The sequence below is a fragment of the Crinia signifera genome, chromosome 11 (assembly GCF_055691185.1).
Source record: "Crinia signifera chromosome 11, ASM5569118v1, whole genome shotgun sequence".
Taxonomy (NCBI): Eukaryota; Metazoa; Chordata; class Amphibia; order Anura; family Myobatrachidae; genus Crinia; species Crinia signifera.
The window spans coordinates 100,269,927-100,289,181 of NC_139227.1; the positions used below are offsets into that span (position 1 = coordinate 100,269,927).

General features: G+C 45.4%; 1 protein-coding gene across 1 annotated transcript in view; it reads right to left on the reverse strand.

The window, feature by feature from the left end:
• The window catches only part of LOC146045114 (uncharacterized), a 26,229-nt gene extending 14,370 nt beyond the window's left edge, over window positions 1–11,859 (reverse strand). The window contains exons 1-2 of the mRNA XM_083163790.1: window positions 11,721–11,859; window positions 10,344–10,408 (exon numbers count right to left, since the gene is read on the reverse strand). Of these exons, the coding sequence (XP_083019916.1) occupies window positions 10,344–10,408; window positions 11,721–11,859 (204 nt within the window). The remainder of the gene's footprint in view (window positions 1–10,343; window positions 10,409–11,720) is intronic.
• Window positions 11,860–19,255: the final 7,396 nt, after the last annotated feature.

A 19,255-nucleotide genomic window follows, 5' to 3' on the forward strand; every position in this document is an offset into this window, starting at 1 on the left:
GAAGGGAAGGAGTGATATTTGGATTTTGCAGCACAAATTCTGGTGGAATGATGGTGGGTGCTATGTCGCATTAGCAAGACCCCCAAAGCACCAATACAGTGGAACCCCCCCACAAGTGACCCCATTTTGCAAACTACACCCCTCAGGGAATTCATCTAGGGGTATAGTGTACATTTCAAACCCCCAGGGGTTTCACCAATTTTGATACAAGTGGGCAGTGAAAATGAAAAATTACATTTTTTACACAAAAATGCAGTTCTGGCTCAAAATTTTTCATTTTCAGAAGGTATGAAGGAGAAAAAGCACCCCAAAATCTGTGCCCCAATTTCTCCCGAGTACGGCAGTGCCTCACATGTGACCAAAAAATACCAGTTGGGTGCATGGCAGGACTCAGAAGGGAAGGAGTGATTTTTGGATTTTGCGGCTCAGATTATGGTGGAATGAATGGTGGGTGGTATGTGGCATTAGCAAGACCCCCGAAGCACGGTGAAATTATGAACCTAATAATCCATAGATGTGTGGTATATTTTAAAACACTCCTTTATACATAGGCCGGGTTTGTCGGGGCAAGTGTCACACTGGAAAATAGTTTGCTTTCTTATTCCCTTTTTATAGCAAACTTTGCACCTTTTTTGTGTCCTGCCCTTTTTTCCAGTGGAGGGGATTTCATCAGGAAAATGCTGCCCTGGTACAATACGGGGGCCAGTACTAGAAGTACTGGGGCCCTCAGCCTGCTGGTTCCCAAATATTAGGCCCTTTATGACTTCCTCTTGAAAGTGCATAAATGTCCCCCTCTGGCCGGTAGAACGGAATAGCACGTAAGCGTTATACAGTGCCATCTGAATGATATACACGGCCAGCTTCTTGTACCAGATTTTTGTTTTCCGCAGGGCACTGTACGGCTTCAGTACCTGATCCACTCCGCCCATGTACCTATTGTAATCCAGGATACAATTAGGTTTTGAGGTGTGGGTACTGGTACCTCGTACAGGGACGGAGGTGGTACTGTCTCCGTGAATTGTTGTCAGTATAAGGACATCCCTCTTGTCCTTATATTTGACCAACAACATATTTTCGGTGCATATTCCCCTGCTTTCACCCCTTCTCATTACTTGGGCAATGTGCGTTTTTGGGAGGCCTCTTTGGTTCTTGCGCACAGTACCGCAAGCTGCTGTACCTCTTGAACCAAGGGCCTTAAACAGGGGGATGCTGGTGTAAAAGTTATCCACATAGAGGTGATAACCTTTATCCAGAAAGGGGTGCACTAAATCCCAGACAATTTTTCCACTAACACCTACGAGGGAGGGGGGGCATTCTGGCGGTTCAATTCTTGAATCCTTCCCTTCGTATACCCTAAACCTGTGGGTGTACCCTGAGGTGCTTTCACACAACTTATACATTTTTATGCCATACCTTGCCCTCTTACTGGGAAGGTACTGGCGGAATTTAACCCTTCCTTTAAAATGTATAAGGGACTCGTCTATGCAAATGAATTTATCTGGGATGTACATGTCTTAAAATTTGGCACTGAAATGATCAATGACCGGCCTGACTTTGAATAGCCGGTCAAAGGTGGGATCATCTCTGGGTGGGCACTGTGCATTATCGTTGTAATGCAAAAATTTAAGGATCGTCTCAAATCGAGCCCGGGGCATGGCCATACGGTAAAATGGGGTGCTGTACAGAACATCTGTACTCCAATATTGCCTAATTTCTGGCTTTTTTACTATGCCCATATGAAACACCAGACCCCAAAACGTCATCATCTCTACTGCATCTACAGGGGTCCACCTAGCAAATGATGACGTGGGGTTTTGAGCAATAAACTGCTGGGCATATAAATTAGTTTGGTCCACCATTAAATTTATAAAATCATCAGAGAAAAATAATTTGAAAAAGTCAATTTCTCTGAGACCTGTGGAATCAAATTGGATTCCTGGCATGGCCAAAAACTCAGGAACCTGGGGCTCAAAATTGTCTGGTGGTGGGGTCCATACGAGATCAATTATTGGGGGGGGGGGTCTCAGCTGCTCTACGGGGGCGTCTTTGAGGGGGTCCCTCATCACCAGAGGAGGAAGAGGAGCTTAAGGCGAATCCTTCAAATTCCCCGCTTGCATCACTGGCTGTGTCAGAGTCAGAAGCAAGCAGGGCATATGCCTCCTCCGCTGAATACATTCTTCTGGATGACTGGGATAACATTTGGGATGACATTTGGGATGCCATTTTTATTTTTGTGTTACTGGTAGTGAAATGTTTCAACACGTGTATAGTGTAGAGGGGGGTACAAACTTTATTTCAACCCGGGGGGTATGTAGTGTGTAGTGTGTATGTAGTGTGCAGAAAAAAAAAATACTTTATACAAAAAAAAAAAATGGAGGGGTTAAAAAAAAAAAAATTGAAGGGGTTAAAAAAAAAATTGAAGGGGTTAAAAAAAAAATTGAAGGGGTTAAAAAAAAAAAAAAAAAGGTCCTGCGCCAAAAATTGAGCACAGATGTTGGTCAGTAACGTCCGTCACTGAACAGCGCTGAAAGGCAACAGGAATTTGATCAAAAAAAAAAAAAAATAGATCAACCCTGTGCCGAAAAAGATGATCAGTGATGTACGTCACTGATCCGCGCACAGCGGCCACAGGACACCCACAAAATCACAGTGTGTGTAAAAAAAAAAATTAAAAAAAGACCCCACAGCACACACAAAAAAAAAAAAGGTGATCAGTGATGCGACACTGATTACCAGTGAGGGGCAGCAGGTGCAACTGACAGTGCAACTGGCAGGTATATATAAAAAAAAAAAAAAACCTCTGCACCCCTAAAAAGTTGCTGATCACCTCAGATATAGTGATCAGCACAAAAGGCGGGGGCAGCAGACACAAAATTTAGCACTCTCTATCACTCTCTGTCGCTATCTCTCTCTATCTCTCTATCTCTCACTATCTAACACTCTATGACACTGCAGCAGCAGCAGTGACATGTATATATTTATACTAGGTGATTCATCGCGCCCTACGGGCGCTCTTCACACCGTCGTAAGGGGCTGCGCCCCCTTAATTTGTGAACGTTTGTATATGAGAAATATGGTTAGAATTGTATGAAAGATGCCCTGTATTGCAACTTAGGTGTCCGCGAATCGCGGGAGGGGGGGTCGCGGAGGGTGCTGCGAATTGCAGGAGGGGGGGGGGTTGTGGGGGGGTGGATGCTGCGAATCGCGGGAGGGATTGCAGAGAATCGCGGGAGGGGGGTCGCGGGGTGGGTTGCCGCAAATCGCGGGAGGGGGGTTACGGGGGCTGGGGTTGCGGCGAATCATGGTAGGGGGGGTCGCGGGGGATGTGCCGTGAATCACGGGAGGGGGGGTCACGGGGTGGGGTACCGAGAATCGCGGGGGGGTGTGTGTGTGCCGTGAATCGCGGGAGTGGGGGTTGCGGGGGGGTGGGGGGGTGTGACGCGAATCGCCACAAGAAAAAATCAACACAGAAAGGTCAACACATGTAAATGTTGACATAAGTGTGGCACTTCATTGGTGTCCATGTCGACACATGAGAATGAATATGAAAACATTCAAAAAATGAAAAAAAAACCTTCAAAAACTCATGTCAACCTTTTTCATTGTCGACCATAGCCATGTCAGTGTTTTCCATGTGCAATTTAATTCTGGAGCTGCCGCGAATCACGGGGGGTGCCGCGAATTGCGGGAGGGGGGGGGGTCGCGGGGTTGGGTGCCGCGAATCGCGGGAGGGCGGGGTTCACAGGGGTTCCGGTGGGGGGTTGCCGCGAATTGCGGGAGGTGGGGGGTCACGGGGGGTGCCGCGAATCGCGGGAGGGGGGTTTGCGGGGGGGTGTGACGCGAATCGCCACAAGAAAAACTCAACACAGAAAGGTCAACACATGTAAATGTTGACATAACTGTGCCACTTCATTGGTGTCCATGTTGACACATGACAATGAATATGAAAACATTCAAAAAATGAAATAAATCTTCAAAAACTCATGTCAACCTTTTTCATTGTCGACCATAGCCGTGCCAGTGTTTTGCATGTGCCATTTAATCCTGGGGCTGCCGCGAATCGCGGGGGGTGCCGCGATTTGCGGGAGGGGGGTTGCGGGGGGTGGGTGCCGCGAATCGCGGGAGAGCGGGGTTCATGGGGGTTCCGGTGGGGGGTTGCCGCGAATTGCGGGAGGGGGGGGGGGTTGCGGGGGGGTGCCGGGGTGCCGCGAATCGCCGGAGGGGGGGTTGCTGGGGGTGTGACGCGAATCGCCACAAGAAAAAAATCAACACAGAAAGGTCAACACATGTAAATGTTGACATAAGTGTGGCACTTCATTGGTGTCCATGTCGACACATGAGAATGAATATGAAAATATTCAAAAAATGACAAAAAACTTCAAAAACTCATGTCAACCTTTTTCATTGTCGACCATAGCCATGTCAGTGTTTTGCATGTGCCATTTAATCCTGGGGCTGCTGCGAATTGCGTGGGGGGGTGTGTGCCGCGAATCGCGGGAGGGGGGTCACAGGGGGGGTGCCGCCAATCGTGCAAGGGGGGGTCGCGGGGGGTCCTTTTTGCCGCGAATCGCGGGAGGGAGGTCGCGGGGGGTGTTTTTTCCGCGAATCGGGGGGGGTCAGGGGGGAGGGTTTACAGCGATTCGCGGGAGGGGGGGGTCGCGGGGTGGTGATTATGCCGCGAATTGCGGGAGGGGTCGTGGGGGGGTTCTTTTTGCAGCGAATCGCGGGAGGGGGGGTCGCGGGGGTGTTTTTGCTGCGAATCGTGGTCGCGGGGGAGCGGGTATTTTTGCCGCAAATCGCGGGAGGGGGGGGGGGCGCGGGGGGGGGGAGGTTTTGCCGCAAATCGCGGGAGGGGGGCGCTCACCTGGTGGCTGTGGAGTAGCAGTGCTGGGCAACATGGGAAGGCAGTGGGTGTCTGGCACTGTCTGTGGGCTCACTGGGCTGGTTCTCTGTCACATACCTCCCAACATGACCCTCTCCAGGAGGGACACAATGCTCTGTTTCTAGACTTCCCCTTAATGTATGATTGCCATCACCTGTTTTAAACAGGTTAATTTCTCAGAAAGGTGTTCAGCACAGATGAAGGCAATCACACATTAAGAGGAAAGTCCAGGAACAGAGCGTTATAGACACAGACACCCACTTTGAGTGACAGATGTAGCCAAATATATAGGAGATATAAAAATACCCTGCGCCCCCAAAAAGTTGCTGATCAGTTAATTTATACTGATCAGCACAAAAGGGGGGGCAGCAGTCAGTTATATAAAAAATATATAGCACAATCTGTCACTATCTCTATCTCTCTCTCTCTATCTCTCTCTATCTCTCTATCTATAACTATCACACTGCAGCAGCACAAAATATAGCACTCTCTGTCACTAGGCCTCTCTATCTCTCTCTCTCTCTCTCTATATCTCTCTATCTCTCTCTATCTCTCTCTATCTCTCTCTCTATAACTATATCACACAGCAGCACAAAATACAGCACTCTCTGACACTATCTCTCTCTATCTCTCTCTATCTAACTAACGCTATTACACTGCAGCAGCACAAGTTCACAGGAAGTCACAAGTAACAGGATCCAGGAAGCATCCAGCACACTACAAGCACAGATGAAGCAGCCAAGATATTTGCAAGGATCAGGTAAGTATTTTGCAAGGTTCTGGTCAGTATATCGCGGCAGATTGGCACGGTGACCGCACTGCACGCAATTCCAGACCGGAATGGCGTCTGCAGTGCAGTCACCGTTAGTTTAAACCCCCCTCCATGGCTGTGATTGGTCCGTCGGTCCGACGGACCAATCACGGCCTTTGGGGGCGGGCGGGGTGAGACCAGTGTCACCCTTACACCCCGCGGTGATTGGTGCTGTACTTTACAGCACCAATCACCTCCGATCGCGTGTCACCGGCGAACGTTATTCGCCGGTGACACAGAAAACGCTGTAATTGGCTGTTCACACTGAACAGCCAATCACAACGATCGCCGACGGGGGGGCGGCATCGCAGCCCCCCCTGGGCATGCACGGACATGTCTGCTGTCAGGGACAGCAGACATGTTGAAACTGTCACCGCGTCTATAGACGCGGTGACAGTTTAAAGCCATGACGTACATTTACGCCATGTGTCGGGAAGTACTTCCCGACCATGACGTAAATGTACGTCAATTGTCGGGAAGGGGTTAAACATAATGCCATACACTGTAATGCTCATTACACATAAGGCCACACACCGTAATGTCCATTACAAATTATACCACACAACATTATGCCTATTACACATTATAGGGCAGATGTATTAAGCCTTAACAAGAGATAAATACAAGGGTGATACGGAGAGATAAACGTCCAGCCAATCAGCTCCTTACTGTTTTCAAACACAGCCTGTAATATTGCAGTTAGCAGGTGATTGGCTGGATGTTTATCTCTCTGCATCACCCTTGCATAACGGCATAACGTTGTGTGGTATAATCTCTTGTTAAGGCTTAATACATCTCCCCCAATGTCACATAAGCTTACCTACATTATTATTATTGTTTATTTATATGGTGCCACAAGGGTTGCGCAGCGCCTGACAATACATAGATGAGCAAAAAGAGAAAAAAAAACCTGACAAAACAATGATTTACAGTACAAATGCAAATGGCAAATGAAAAGACAGTCGAAGCAGACACTGATGCAATGCTCGTTGCTAGGGGGAGTTATATGGTCATTGCTAGGGGGAGGTAAATGCTCATTGACGGACACATGGTCGACGGGACTTTTCCAGAATTTTTTGGTGCCGAATGTTACAGGGGTCCCTGGGGATACTGAATACATGCACAGTGGGGAGTTTAACTGGGGCAGTACCTGTCAGACCATAACGCAGTTTTCCTAAGGTGAGCTCAGGGAGAACAGAAACCTCCCGTGGAGCCGAAGGGCAATGCTTGCTACGCTCTAGATGTTTCGGGCACAGTGCCTCGCTACGCTTGCACACTATTCTATTCTAACTCTACGTCAGCTCAGATGGTAAAGAATGATTCACGTGAACCGTCACCAAAATATCCGGAAAAAGTTTTGTCATCCATGGTCCCGTGGATCAGCCACCGGTGTCTAACTAGCGTTACTGCCTCTAGCGGCCGCAGACTATTTTTATGTGTATAACTAAGCCGGCTCCACTAAGGGTGGTCAACCATACCATGTCCGATCTAAACCCAGTTGACCCGCCGTTCGGATACCGGGAGAAGGCAGGCTGCACTGAAGGCAGCGTTACTGGGGAGGAGGTGGGAGGAGAAAGGAGAGACCCTGCTCCCACCAGGCAGAATCTCTGGGTAAAACAAGCCACACCCCACATCCAGCCCTACTGTGATTGGCCATTGGCCACTATATGTGGTGAGCGGCCTCCTTCAGTTACCCACACCTAGAGCTCTTATACAGGTGTACAAAAGTGCTATATAATGACAATCTCTTATATATTTAGCCAGATCTGTCACTCATCCCCTTTGTGTATAACGTTCCCGCCCAGCGTTATACACAAACCTGCCCCCCCCCCATGGAAAAGATCCGGGGTTATACACACCACCACCTCCTTGACATAACCTACCCCTGCCCAGCCAGGGCTACAGTACATGCCCACCATCCACCATGGTGTAGGTGAGTGGTACCCCCATTTACGACCGTGTGAAAAGCGCCTGTAGGGCGCGATGAATCACCTAGTGTATACAATATGTACAATACTGGAATGTGCAATCACCGCTGTTCTGTAAAGCACATGTCAGGTGTGTACAGCGGGGAACTCCAGTCAACATTGCAGCATCTCAGCCTTCTCTGTCAGGAGAGCGTAAACCTCTCCTATGACAATTCTGTGTCACACATAACTTCATCTCTCTCTGGATGCCGGTACTTTTCCACCACAGCCGCTCTGGTGCAGCAGCGTGTGCTTTTATTATTGGCTAATACCTGCCCTGACTATAGATGACATGCACAGTACAACTTCTATAGTCCTGTATAATGAGCAGTACCAGCCCTGACTCTGTGTATAGACCAAATGCACAGTGCCACTTCTATCATCCTGCATAATGGAAATAACAGCTCTGACTGTATGTTTATGCCTAATGCACAGTACAACTGCAATCTTGCATGGTAGAAATACCTTCTCTGACCACTTATATAATCCTATATAGTGAACAGAATGACCAGTACTTGCTTGAACTGTGTATTTATAGACCTTATGCACAGTACCACTTCTATAGACCTATATAGTGGAAGTAATGCCCACTACCTGCTTTGACTGTATGTATAGACCTAATGCACTTCTACAATCCTATATAGTGGAAATACCTGTTCTGTATGCATAGAAGGCATGCACAGTAATGCTTGTATTGTTCTTTCTAGTGGATGCAAAGGCACAGGGAGGGCAGGGTGGCAGGCCCATCTACAGCTATTAGTGGAGGTGATGACCAGTACCTGCTGTTGCTCTATGTATAGACACCATGCACAGTACCACTTCTATTGTCCTGTATATTGGATGTAATGACCAGTACCTGCTCTTGCTCTATGTATAGACACCATGCACAGTACCACTTCTATTGTCCTGTATATTGGATGTGACGACCAATACCTGCTCTTGCTCTATGTATAGACACCATGCACAGTACCACTTCCATTGTCCTGTATAGTGGATGTAATGACCAGTACCTGCTCTTGCTCTATGTATAGACACCATGCACAGTACCACTTCTATTGTCCTGTATATTGGATGTAATGACCAGTACCTGCTCTTGCTCTATGTATAGACACCATGCACAGTACCACTTCTATTGTCCTGTATATTGGATGTAATGACCAGTACCTGCTCTTGCTCTATGTATAGACACCATACACAGTACCACTTCTATTGTCCTGTATATTGGATGTAATGACCAGTACCTGCTGTTGCTCTATTTATAGACACAATGCACAGTGCCACTTCTATTGCCCTGTATAGTGGATGTAATGACCAGTACCTGCTGTTGCTCTATTTATAGACACCATGCACAGTACCACTTCTATTGCCCTGTATAGTGGATGTGACGACCAATACCTGCTCTTGCTCTATGTATAGACACCACTCACAGTACCACTTCCATTGTCCTGTATAGTGGATGTGATGACCAGTACCTGCTGTTGCTCTATGTATAGACACCATGCACAGTACCACTTCCATTTTCCTGTATAGTGGATGTGACGACCAATACCTGCTCTTGCTCTATGTATAGACACCACTCACAGTACCACTTCCATTGTCCTGTATTGTGGATGTGATGACCAGTACCTGCGTTTGCTCTCTGTATAGACACCATGCACAGTACCACTTCTATCGCCCTGTATATTAGATTATATTGCAACTAATTCCCCTTAAAACACCCATTTTGGGAGATAAGCCACAAATATTAAGTATCCTCCAAAATGTAATACCCCTTTTCCACCAGCCTAAAAACCTGTTTTTTTTGCCGGGTTGACCCAGAACTCTGGTCGAGTGACCCGGGACACGAGCAGGGTTTTTAGTGGGTAAAACATCGAAACAGCTCTTACTTTTAAACCTGGCAGGGGAAGATAGCTGCTGGTTACCTGCCCATCACTGACCACCCATCTACCCCTGCCCGCCAGTGCCCGGACGCTCGCTCTGACTGCCCTGCAGTTCCTTCCACCCCATTGTTAATCTGGTCCTGATGGCGGTAGCTGCTGGGGCCAGTTCCGGGAATTGCATTCCAGATATTGGTGAATCATCCCCTACATATACTATCCTATATATCCTATCATATATATACCATCCTATATATACCATCCTATATATACCATCCTATTTACAATATCCTATATATACCATCCTATATATACAGTACCATCATATATATATATATATATACTACGCTATATATACCATCCTATATATACTACCCTATATACAATATACTATATATACTACCCTATATATCCCATCCTATATATACTATTATATATATACATCCTATATATCAGGGGTAGGCAAGTAATTTCTTATGGGGTCCGTATTTTTCAAAGTATTTTAATCAAGGTCCAGAAATTTATATATATATATATATATATATATATATATAAACAGGGAATAAGTGGCACTCAGGAGACTTCTTTGCAGTGAAAAAGTAGTAGACTTTATTCAAATGTCCAACATGTTTCGGGTACAACCCCTCGTCAGGGATAAAGTGCAATGAATAACATACATACATATATACCCGTTCCAGGACACACCCAGTGATTAAAATTTGACTCACAACAGCCTTGACAAGCCCCAGCCTGTGGTACTTTCAGCCAGCAGCAGCTTTTCTGTGTGCAATTGCTGATGACCTCACCTGCAGGGCGTCAAGTTGTTTTTTAGCATCACAGCTGCCATGGTAACAGCAAAACAGCATGGCTTCTGGATTTAAAAAGACATATTAAAAACATTATTACAAATCCCAATACAAAGGTACTGTGCGGCAGAAAAAATCATTAAAGTTATAAAGTATCGGTACACTAAGCCCATGTATCCATCTGCATGGTTGCTTGAAAATTTTTTTTAGATATACATATGTGCAACAATAATGGATACAGCGTTAATCAATAAATTGCAATCACCAATTTTGAAATAGATCACAGGAAACAATTCAACCCCGCATACTCATTTAACCCTTTTGGTGATAGACTGTCCAATTTATGAATCCACATACTTTCACATTGCAAAAGTCTTCGATTCCTGTCACCCCCCCGTATGCTCTCCGGGATATGATCAATGATCTTTGACCTGATGCTGGCAATGGAATGACCAGCCTGTATACAATGTCTCGCTAATGGATGTTCACTGCTTTTGGATTTCAAAGCAGCCCGGATGGTACTGCGATGATTCGCCATTCTTTCCTTAAAGGTAGTGGTGGTCTTACCCACATATACATATCCACACGGACAGATTAATGTATATACGATAAATTTAGAAGAGCAAGAGAGTACATGTTTAATTAAAAATTTCTTCCCGGAGTAGGGGTGATTAAAGGAGTTACCGGTTAACAAGGAGCTGCACGTAGTGCACCCCGTACACCGGTAACACCCTGGACTTTTAGACATGAAGTGGGGATTGGGAGCTGGTTTGTTAATGTTGGTGACATCCAACTTCACCAACCTATCACGGAGATTTTTGCCTCGTGTATAGGCAGGCATCAGACGAGTGCCATACAGTCCTTTTAACTGTTTATCCGTATTAATTATAGGCCAGAGTTGTTTAATGGCTTTATTAGATGCACTGCTGGTAGTGGTGAATTTGTTGACCCATGGTATTATAGGGGCGGTCTCTTCCCTAACAGTAGGTACCAGTGTTTGGGATCGTGGTATATTGAGCACTTTGTGTTTAACCTTAAGCAAATCTTTCCTGGTGTATCCACGTTGCTCAAATTTGTCCACCATATTGTTGAGTGCTGGTTCAATTTTGTCTGGATGATTAACTATCCTTCTCACTCTCAACATTTGTGAATATGGTAGACCAAATTTGAGTGCTGGTGGATGAAAACTGTCTGACCGTAAGACAGTATTTCTGTCGGTGGCTTTGACAAATAAATCTGTGTCGATGTTGCCGTCGACTATACTTATGTCGACATCAAGAAAGTTGACTCTGTTTTTACTAATGTTATACGTAAATTTAACAACATCCTCACTCCCATTATGCTCATCAAGTACAATTTGCATCAGATTTACATCACCCCTATGTATAAACAGGAGATCGTCGATAAATCTGACGAATAGTAGCATTTCAGAGTTGCAAGGCTGCTGGTAGATTAGGCTGGTCTCAAGGTGTATCATGAAGGCATTGGCGTACGACGGGGCCACATTTGACCCCATCGCACAGCCCCGCCTCTGCAGATAGAACCGCCCATTAAAGTAAAAGTAATTCCGTGTTAAAGTTAATTTCAAAAGTTCCACGAACAATGTCACTGGAGGACCTTGGTAGTTGACATTGTCAGTGATTAAATGTACCACTGCATCAATGCCTGCATCATTGATGCAGTGGTACATTTAATCACTGACAATGTCAACTACCAAGGTCCTCCAGTGACATTGTTCGTGGAACTTTTGAAATTAACTTTAACACGGAATTACTTTTACTTTAATGGGCGGTTCTATCTGCAGAGGCGGGGCTGTGCGATGGGGTCAAATGTGGCCCCGTCGTACGCCAATGCCTTCATGATACACCTTGAGACCAGCCTAATCTACCAGCAGCCTTGCAACTCTGAAATGCTACTATTCGTCAGATTTATCGATGATCTCCTGTTTATACATAGGGGTGATGTAAATCTGATGCAAATTGTACTTGATGAGCATAATGGGAGTGAGGATGTTGTTAAATTTACGTATAACATTAGTAAAAACAGAGTCAACTTTCTTGATGTCGACATAAGTATAGTCGACGGCAACATCGACACAGATTTATTTGTCAAAGCCACCGACAGAAATACTGTCTTACGGTCAGACAGTTTTCATCCACCAGCACTCAAATTTGGTCTACCATATTCACAAATGTTGAGAGTGAGAAGGATAGTTAATCATCCAGACAAAATTGAACCAGCACTCAACAATATGGTGGACAAATTTGAGCAACGTGGATACACCAGGAAAGATTTGCTTAAGGTTAAACACAAAGTGCTCAATATACCACGATCCCAAACACTGGTACCTACTGTTAGGGAAGAGACCGCCCCTATAATACCATGGGTCAACAAATTCACCACTACCAGCAGTGCATCTAATAAAGCCATTAAACAACTCTGGCCTATAATTAATACGGATAAACAGTTAAAAGGACTGTATGGCACTCGTCTGATGCCTGCCTATACACGAGGCAAAAATCTCCGTGATAGGTTGGTGAAGTTGGATGTCACCAACATTAACAAACCAGCTCCCAATCCCCACTTCATGTCTAAAAGTCCAGGGTGTTACCGGTGTACGGGGTGCACTACGTGCAGCTCCTTGTTAACCGGTAACTCCTTTAATCACCCCTACTCCGGGAAGAAATTTTTAATTAAACATGTACTCTCTTGCTCTTCTAAATTTATCGTATATACATTAATCTGTCCGTGTGGATATGTATATGTGGGTAAGACCACCACTACCTTTAAGGAAAGAATGGCGAATCATCGCAGTACCATCCGGGCTGCTTTGAAATCCAAAAGCAGTGAACATCCATTAGCGAGACATTGTATACAGGCTGGTCATTCCATTGCCAGCATCAGGTCAAAGATCATTGATCATATCCCGGAGAGCATACGGGGGGGTGACAGGAATCGAAGACTTTTGCAATGTGAAAGTATGTGGATTCATAAATTGGACAGTCTATCACCAAAAGGGTTAAATGAGTATGCGGGGTTGAATTGTTTCCTGTGATCTATTTCAAAATTGGTGATTGCAATTTATTGATTAACGCTGTATCCATTATTGTTGCACATATGTATATCTAAAAAAAAATTTCAAGCAACCATGCAGATGGATACATGGGCTTAGTGTACCGATACTTTATAACTTTAATGATTTTTTCTGCCGCACAGTACCTTTGTATTGGGATTTGTAATAATGTTTTTAATATGTCTTTTTAAATCCAGAAGCCATGCTGTTTTGCTGTTACCATGGCAGCTGTGATGCTAAAAAACAACTTGACGCCCTGCAGGTGAGGTCATCAGCAATTGCACACAGAAAAGCTGCTGCTGGCTGAAAGTACCACAGGCTGGGGCTTGTCAAGGCTGTTGTGAGTCAAATTTTAATCACTGGGTGTGTCCTGGAACGGGTATATATGTATGTATGTTATTCATTGCACTTTATCCCTGACGACGGGTTGTACCCGAAACATGTTGGACATTTGAATAAAGTCTACTACTTTTTCACTGCAAAGAAGTCTCCTGAGTGCCACTTATTCCCTGTTCCTGTATTGGCCGTCTAACGACCTAAGAAGGCACCTGAGCAAGGAACTTACTTATTCGTTTGGGAGTGCCGGGCGTCCCTGTCTGTATATATATATATATATATATATATATATATATATATATATATATATATATATATATATATATATATATATATGATTTTCTGGACCTTGATTAAAATACAGTGAAATACTAAGTAGTAGTACTACAAAGTAGTACTCAGTACAATATATATATATATATATATATATATATATATTGTACTGAGTACTACTTTGAAGAAACTAAGCCATTAAAAAAACAATAAAACAATACTGCTATGAGGAGTCCCATCCTATAGTTAAACTTACTGGGGGCTTTCATCACCACGGCTGCTCCCTGCTGCCGCGGCTGCTCCCTGCTGCCGCGGCTGCTCCCGCCGGGTCCCCATGCCGCTACTGCTCCCACCGGGCCTTCCTGGGTCTTCTCCCAGCTATTTGGCAGCCTCTGGATATGGCGCCGACTGATCTGCGCGCAGGTGCGCGGTGACATCACCCGCGCACCAGCCGCAATGCATCACTGGGACCGCTGGCGGAGGACAGAAAAGCGGATAGTTTAAACTCCTAAAACTAGCTAGTTTCAGGAGTTTAGACGGTCCGCTTTTCTATCCCTTGCGGTCCGGAGGTGGACCGCGGTCCGCCAGTTGCCTACCCCTGCTATATATACTATCCTATATATACTATCCTATATATACCATCCTATATATACTATCCTATATATACTATCCTATATATATATATACCATCCTATTTATAATATCCTATATATACTATCATATATATATATATATATATATATATATACACACCACCCTATATATACCATCCTATATATACAGTACAAACCTATATATATACTATCCTATATATACCACCCAATATATACCATCCTATATACAATATATTATATATTTATATATACTATCCTATATATACCACCCTATATATACCATCCTATATATACAGTACAATCCTATATATATACTATCATATATATACCATCCTATATATACCATCCTATATACACACTATCCTATATACTATCCTATATATACCATCTTATATATACCATCCTATATATACCATCCTATATACTATCCTATATATACCATCCTATATATACCATCCTATATATAATATCCTATATATACAATCCTATATATAATATCCTATATATACCATCCTATATATACAGTACCATCCTATATATACACCATCCTATACATAATATCCTATATATACCATCCTATATATACACCATCCTATATATAATATCCTATATACACTATCCTATATACCATCCTATATATACCATCCTATATATATATATATATATATATATATAATATCCTATATATACCATCCTATATATAATATCCTATATATACCATTCTATATATACCATCCTATATATGCAGTACCATCCTATATATACACCATCCAATATATACCATCCTATATATAATATCCTATATATACCATCCTATATATACCATCCTATATATACTATCCTATATATACCATCCTATATATACTATCCTATGCGGGATGTGGTCGCTGATGGGAATGGAGGAGCCGCAGGTGTCGGATATATACTCCTACATACATTGCAGGCATACTTCATATTGGTGGCTAATTCCCCAGAATGGGTGTTCAAGGGGAAATATCTGCACATATGCACTGATAAATGAGCCCTTAAGCCCCACCCCTGACTATGATTGGTCCATTCCCGCCGTGCCGCCCACAGTGGCCATCAAGCAGGGGCAAAGTAGTAAACCATTTATGTTTTGAAATCGGTGGGTCCTACTATCGATGGTAATTACATAATTGGCACATAATTATTTTTTTTACACAACAAAAGCCCCCACTCCCCCCTCCCCTTTCTTCTCTCTCTTCTAATGTGGCTTGATAAAAAAATCCTCTCTGACAAATGCAGGTGACAAAGGTCACCAGAAAGGAAATATGTTACTATGGTGATGCATGAAGCATTCTGATTTTTCTGAGCAAGACCGGCAGAACAGGTTTGTGGTTTGACACATTGGCCCTTATTCTGATTGTCTGATGGCTGTGTGTTTGGTCGGACAGCCGATGAATTCTGTTTGCGCATGTGCAGAGGTGTTTCTGCGTGGAGAGGGGCGTGAAGGGCTGTTTGGGCTCATTACCGTATGCGTACGTATGTGACGCATCTGTGGGGGGCGGACAGCTGACATAACCGGATGCCAGCTGCCCGCCCATATCCCTGATTTCGCACGGAGAAATGTCCGAGTGGTCTGGAGCACTCGGTGCTGTCTGACCACTCGGTCCATCATTCGATGGTCGGCAACCATCGGAGGATGGGGGAGGTTCCCACAGATGGGGGAGTTGTTCACATGAAACATCCACTTGCGGTCCATTCGCTCGGCGTCTTACCGCATAATAATAATAATAATATCTTTATTGTCATAAAATGCCCACATGTAATGAACATTAAACAAAAATCAAGTGTAAGCAGTACAGACAAAGACAATAGAAAAAAAAGGTAACACAGGTGTACAGGATTGTGCATGATTCACAATTGACACTAAAGGCCCCCATACACTATGAGATTTATCTTACCTGTAAAATTGCATCTGATTTCCCTTGAATTTCCCCGGCTGCTTCCCAGGAGGCCTACATACAATTTGACACTAGATGTGCCATTCTTTACATCCAATTTGCATCAGATAAATCACATGTGATTTATCTGATGCAAATTTGGATGTGCCACTGAATGTATGAACGGTCAGCACTGCTGACCATTCAGCCAGCTGCTGGTTTTGCACCAGCAGCAGGCTGGCGTAGCCCTATCTCAACAGCAGGGACAGCGCTGTCCCTGCTGTTGGCTCTGGGCTGCGCTGGGGATCTTGCAAGTAGCGAGATCCCACGCATGCCCAGTCCAGCCGGCCGGGGGACAGGAGACAGCGCATCAGTGTAAACTGATGCGCTATCTCCAAGAGGGGACATCGCCGGAGGGGGGAGTTAGCGCTCCCCCGCTTTGGCAGACAAGATGTTAATACATCTTGTCGGTCTCCCCTCCTGCTTCGCCTCGCTAATGAGGCGAAGCAGGAAGTATTATTGTGGTGCAATAAGCACCGCTATAATATATCTGCCCCAGAGACACTGAGACAATGCAGGCTGGCACTGGGTAGTACTGCCAGTCCAGCACTGCCCCAATGTGACACTGGCACAGGTAAACTGGGGCAGTGTTTGTCCTGCCACCTATCCCACTGGGTACAGTGTCACAGGACAGTCCATGCTGCTGCCTGTCAGGCAGCTAATAGGGATATGCCTGTGTAATTACAGCAGGGGAGAGGGGAGGGTGTTGGGCTCTTCTGCCTGCACGGACGCTGACCGACCTCCAGCAGCAGGGGAGAGGGAAGGGGGGGTCGGGCTCTGCTGGCCGCACCGTCACCTCCAGCACTGAGCAGAGGGGAGGGGGAGTCCCGTTCTACGCACATATATTCTACTGCTTCCTCCCTCCCTCCTACCTACAGGAATGCTCTGTCTCTGCCGGGCAGGGAGGACGGAGCTCAGGCTAAACTCCAGAGAATGTCAATGTACTGTACTGTGTGCGTTGATGAGACGACCTGTCACCCTGAGTGCAGCTGCTGCTGCTGCTGCTATGGCTTCCGTTGTGCCTGCCCCCAGTGACGTGTTTCTGCTGCTGCACCGGGTTGGAGGACAGCCGCAGGGAAGGAGGTACCTGGAGCTGTACACAATGATATATCGGATCTGAAACATCGTGGGTGCTAAAAAGCACCCACGATGTGCCCATGATGGGTCAGATTCCGATACATCTTATGTGCAGCAGGTCCGACGCCCTGATCCGATCTGATGCGCACGGGACCGCGCATCAGATCAGATCAGATGTCAAACAAATGCGATTTTCTGCCGATTTCACCCGATTTATCGGCCCAAAGGGCCGAAATCGGGTGAAATCGGCCGAAAATCGCATAGTGTATGGGGGCCTTAAGGGCCAGATGTATCAAGCTTCAAAAGTGATAAAGTGCAGAGTGATAAACAACCAACCAATTAGCTCCTACCTATCATTTTTCAAACCCAGCCTGCAACATGACAGATAAGAGCTGATTGGCTATCTTTTTAGCACTCTCCATTTTCGGTTCTATCTCCAGCCCTGCCACGCTCGCGCGCCCCGTGGCAACGGACCTTGTCCCGGGTCCCCGCCGCCTCCCCCGGTGCCCCTCACCACCGTCGTCGAGAGACTGGGCGCTCCATCTGTACCTCCCAACATGTTCCTCTCCAGGAGGGACACAATGCTCTGTTCCTGGACTTCCCTCTTACTGTATGATTGCCATCACCTGTGTTAAAAAGGTTGAGTGATAAGAAAAGGTGTTTCAGCACCAGTGATGGCAATCAAAAGGGAAGTCCAGAAACAGAGCGTTGTGTCCCTCCTGGAGAGGGTCATGTTCTGAGGTATGCATTAATGTCATAGCTATGTGTATTGTAGCCATTTTGAGCGATAGTGTTAGGACCTGCAGAAAAGTGGGGTCCCATGAAGGGGGCTGCAGGCTTAAATGCATTGATCAATTCATGAACCAAATCCCCATTATTTATTATCAGTTAATTTATTGTGTGCAGAGCCCCTACAATGTCTGTTCAAACATGTGGTCACAAGCCATTGGGCACCCCAAAACTAGGAAAGGTGAGTGCCGATGTTTAGTGTATACTGTGTGTGTATGTATATACAGTATATATATATTTTGGGCATACCTCCCAACTTTCCATGTGAAGAAATAGGGACACTCGCGCGGCGTATGCAAATGAGGGCGCGGCTTATGCTAATTAGCCGCGACCTCATTTTCATACGAGAATAGACGCTGTGCGCATGCGCACAGCGTCTATTCTACTACATTGGGGGGTCTCCCAACTGCCACCCCCCCGCAGCGGGACAATGCCTGCCGCGGGTGGGACGTCGGGACAGGACCCGAAAATCGGGACTGTCCCGACGGAATCGTGACAGTTGGGAGGTATGTTTTGGGTGAGGGGTACTGTCCAGTGCTTAAACCCAGGTGGTTCTGATTTGCTCAAAGGTAGTCCAATAGGGACTTTCATATGAATATTCTTCTTCCAAAGCACAACCCTGTGTAGAAGGTGCTGCAGTGTTCTCTGTAGAGGTGGTGTTGTACCGTCTCAAAGAATGTTTACTAGGAAAAGAAATGAGAAACAGCGCTCTCTAGTGTAATAGGTAAGTAACCACACTTATTGGTATATAGATATTGGTAATGTGCGTACCGTATGAAAGTGTTT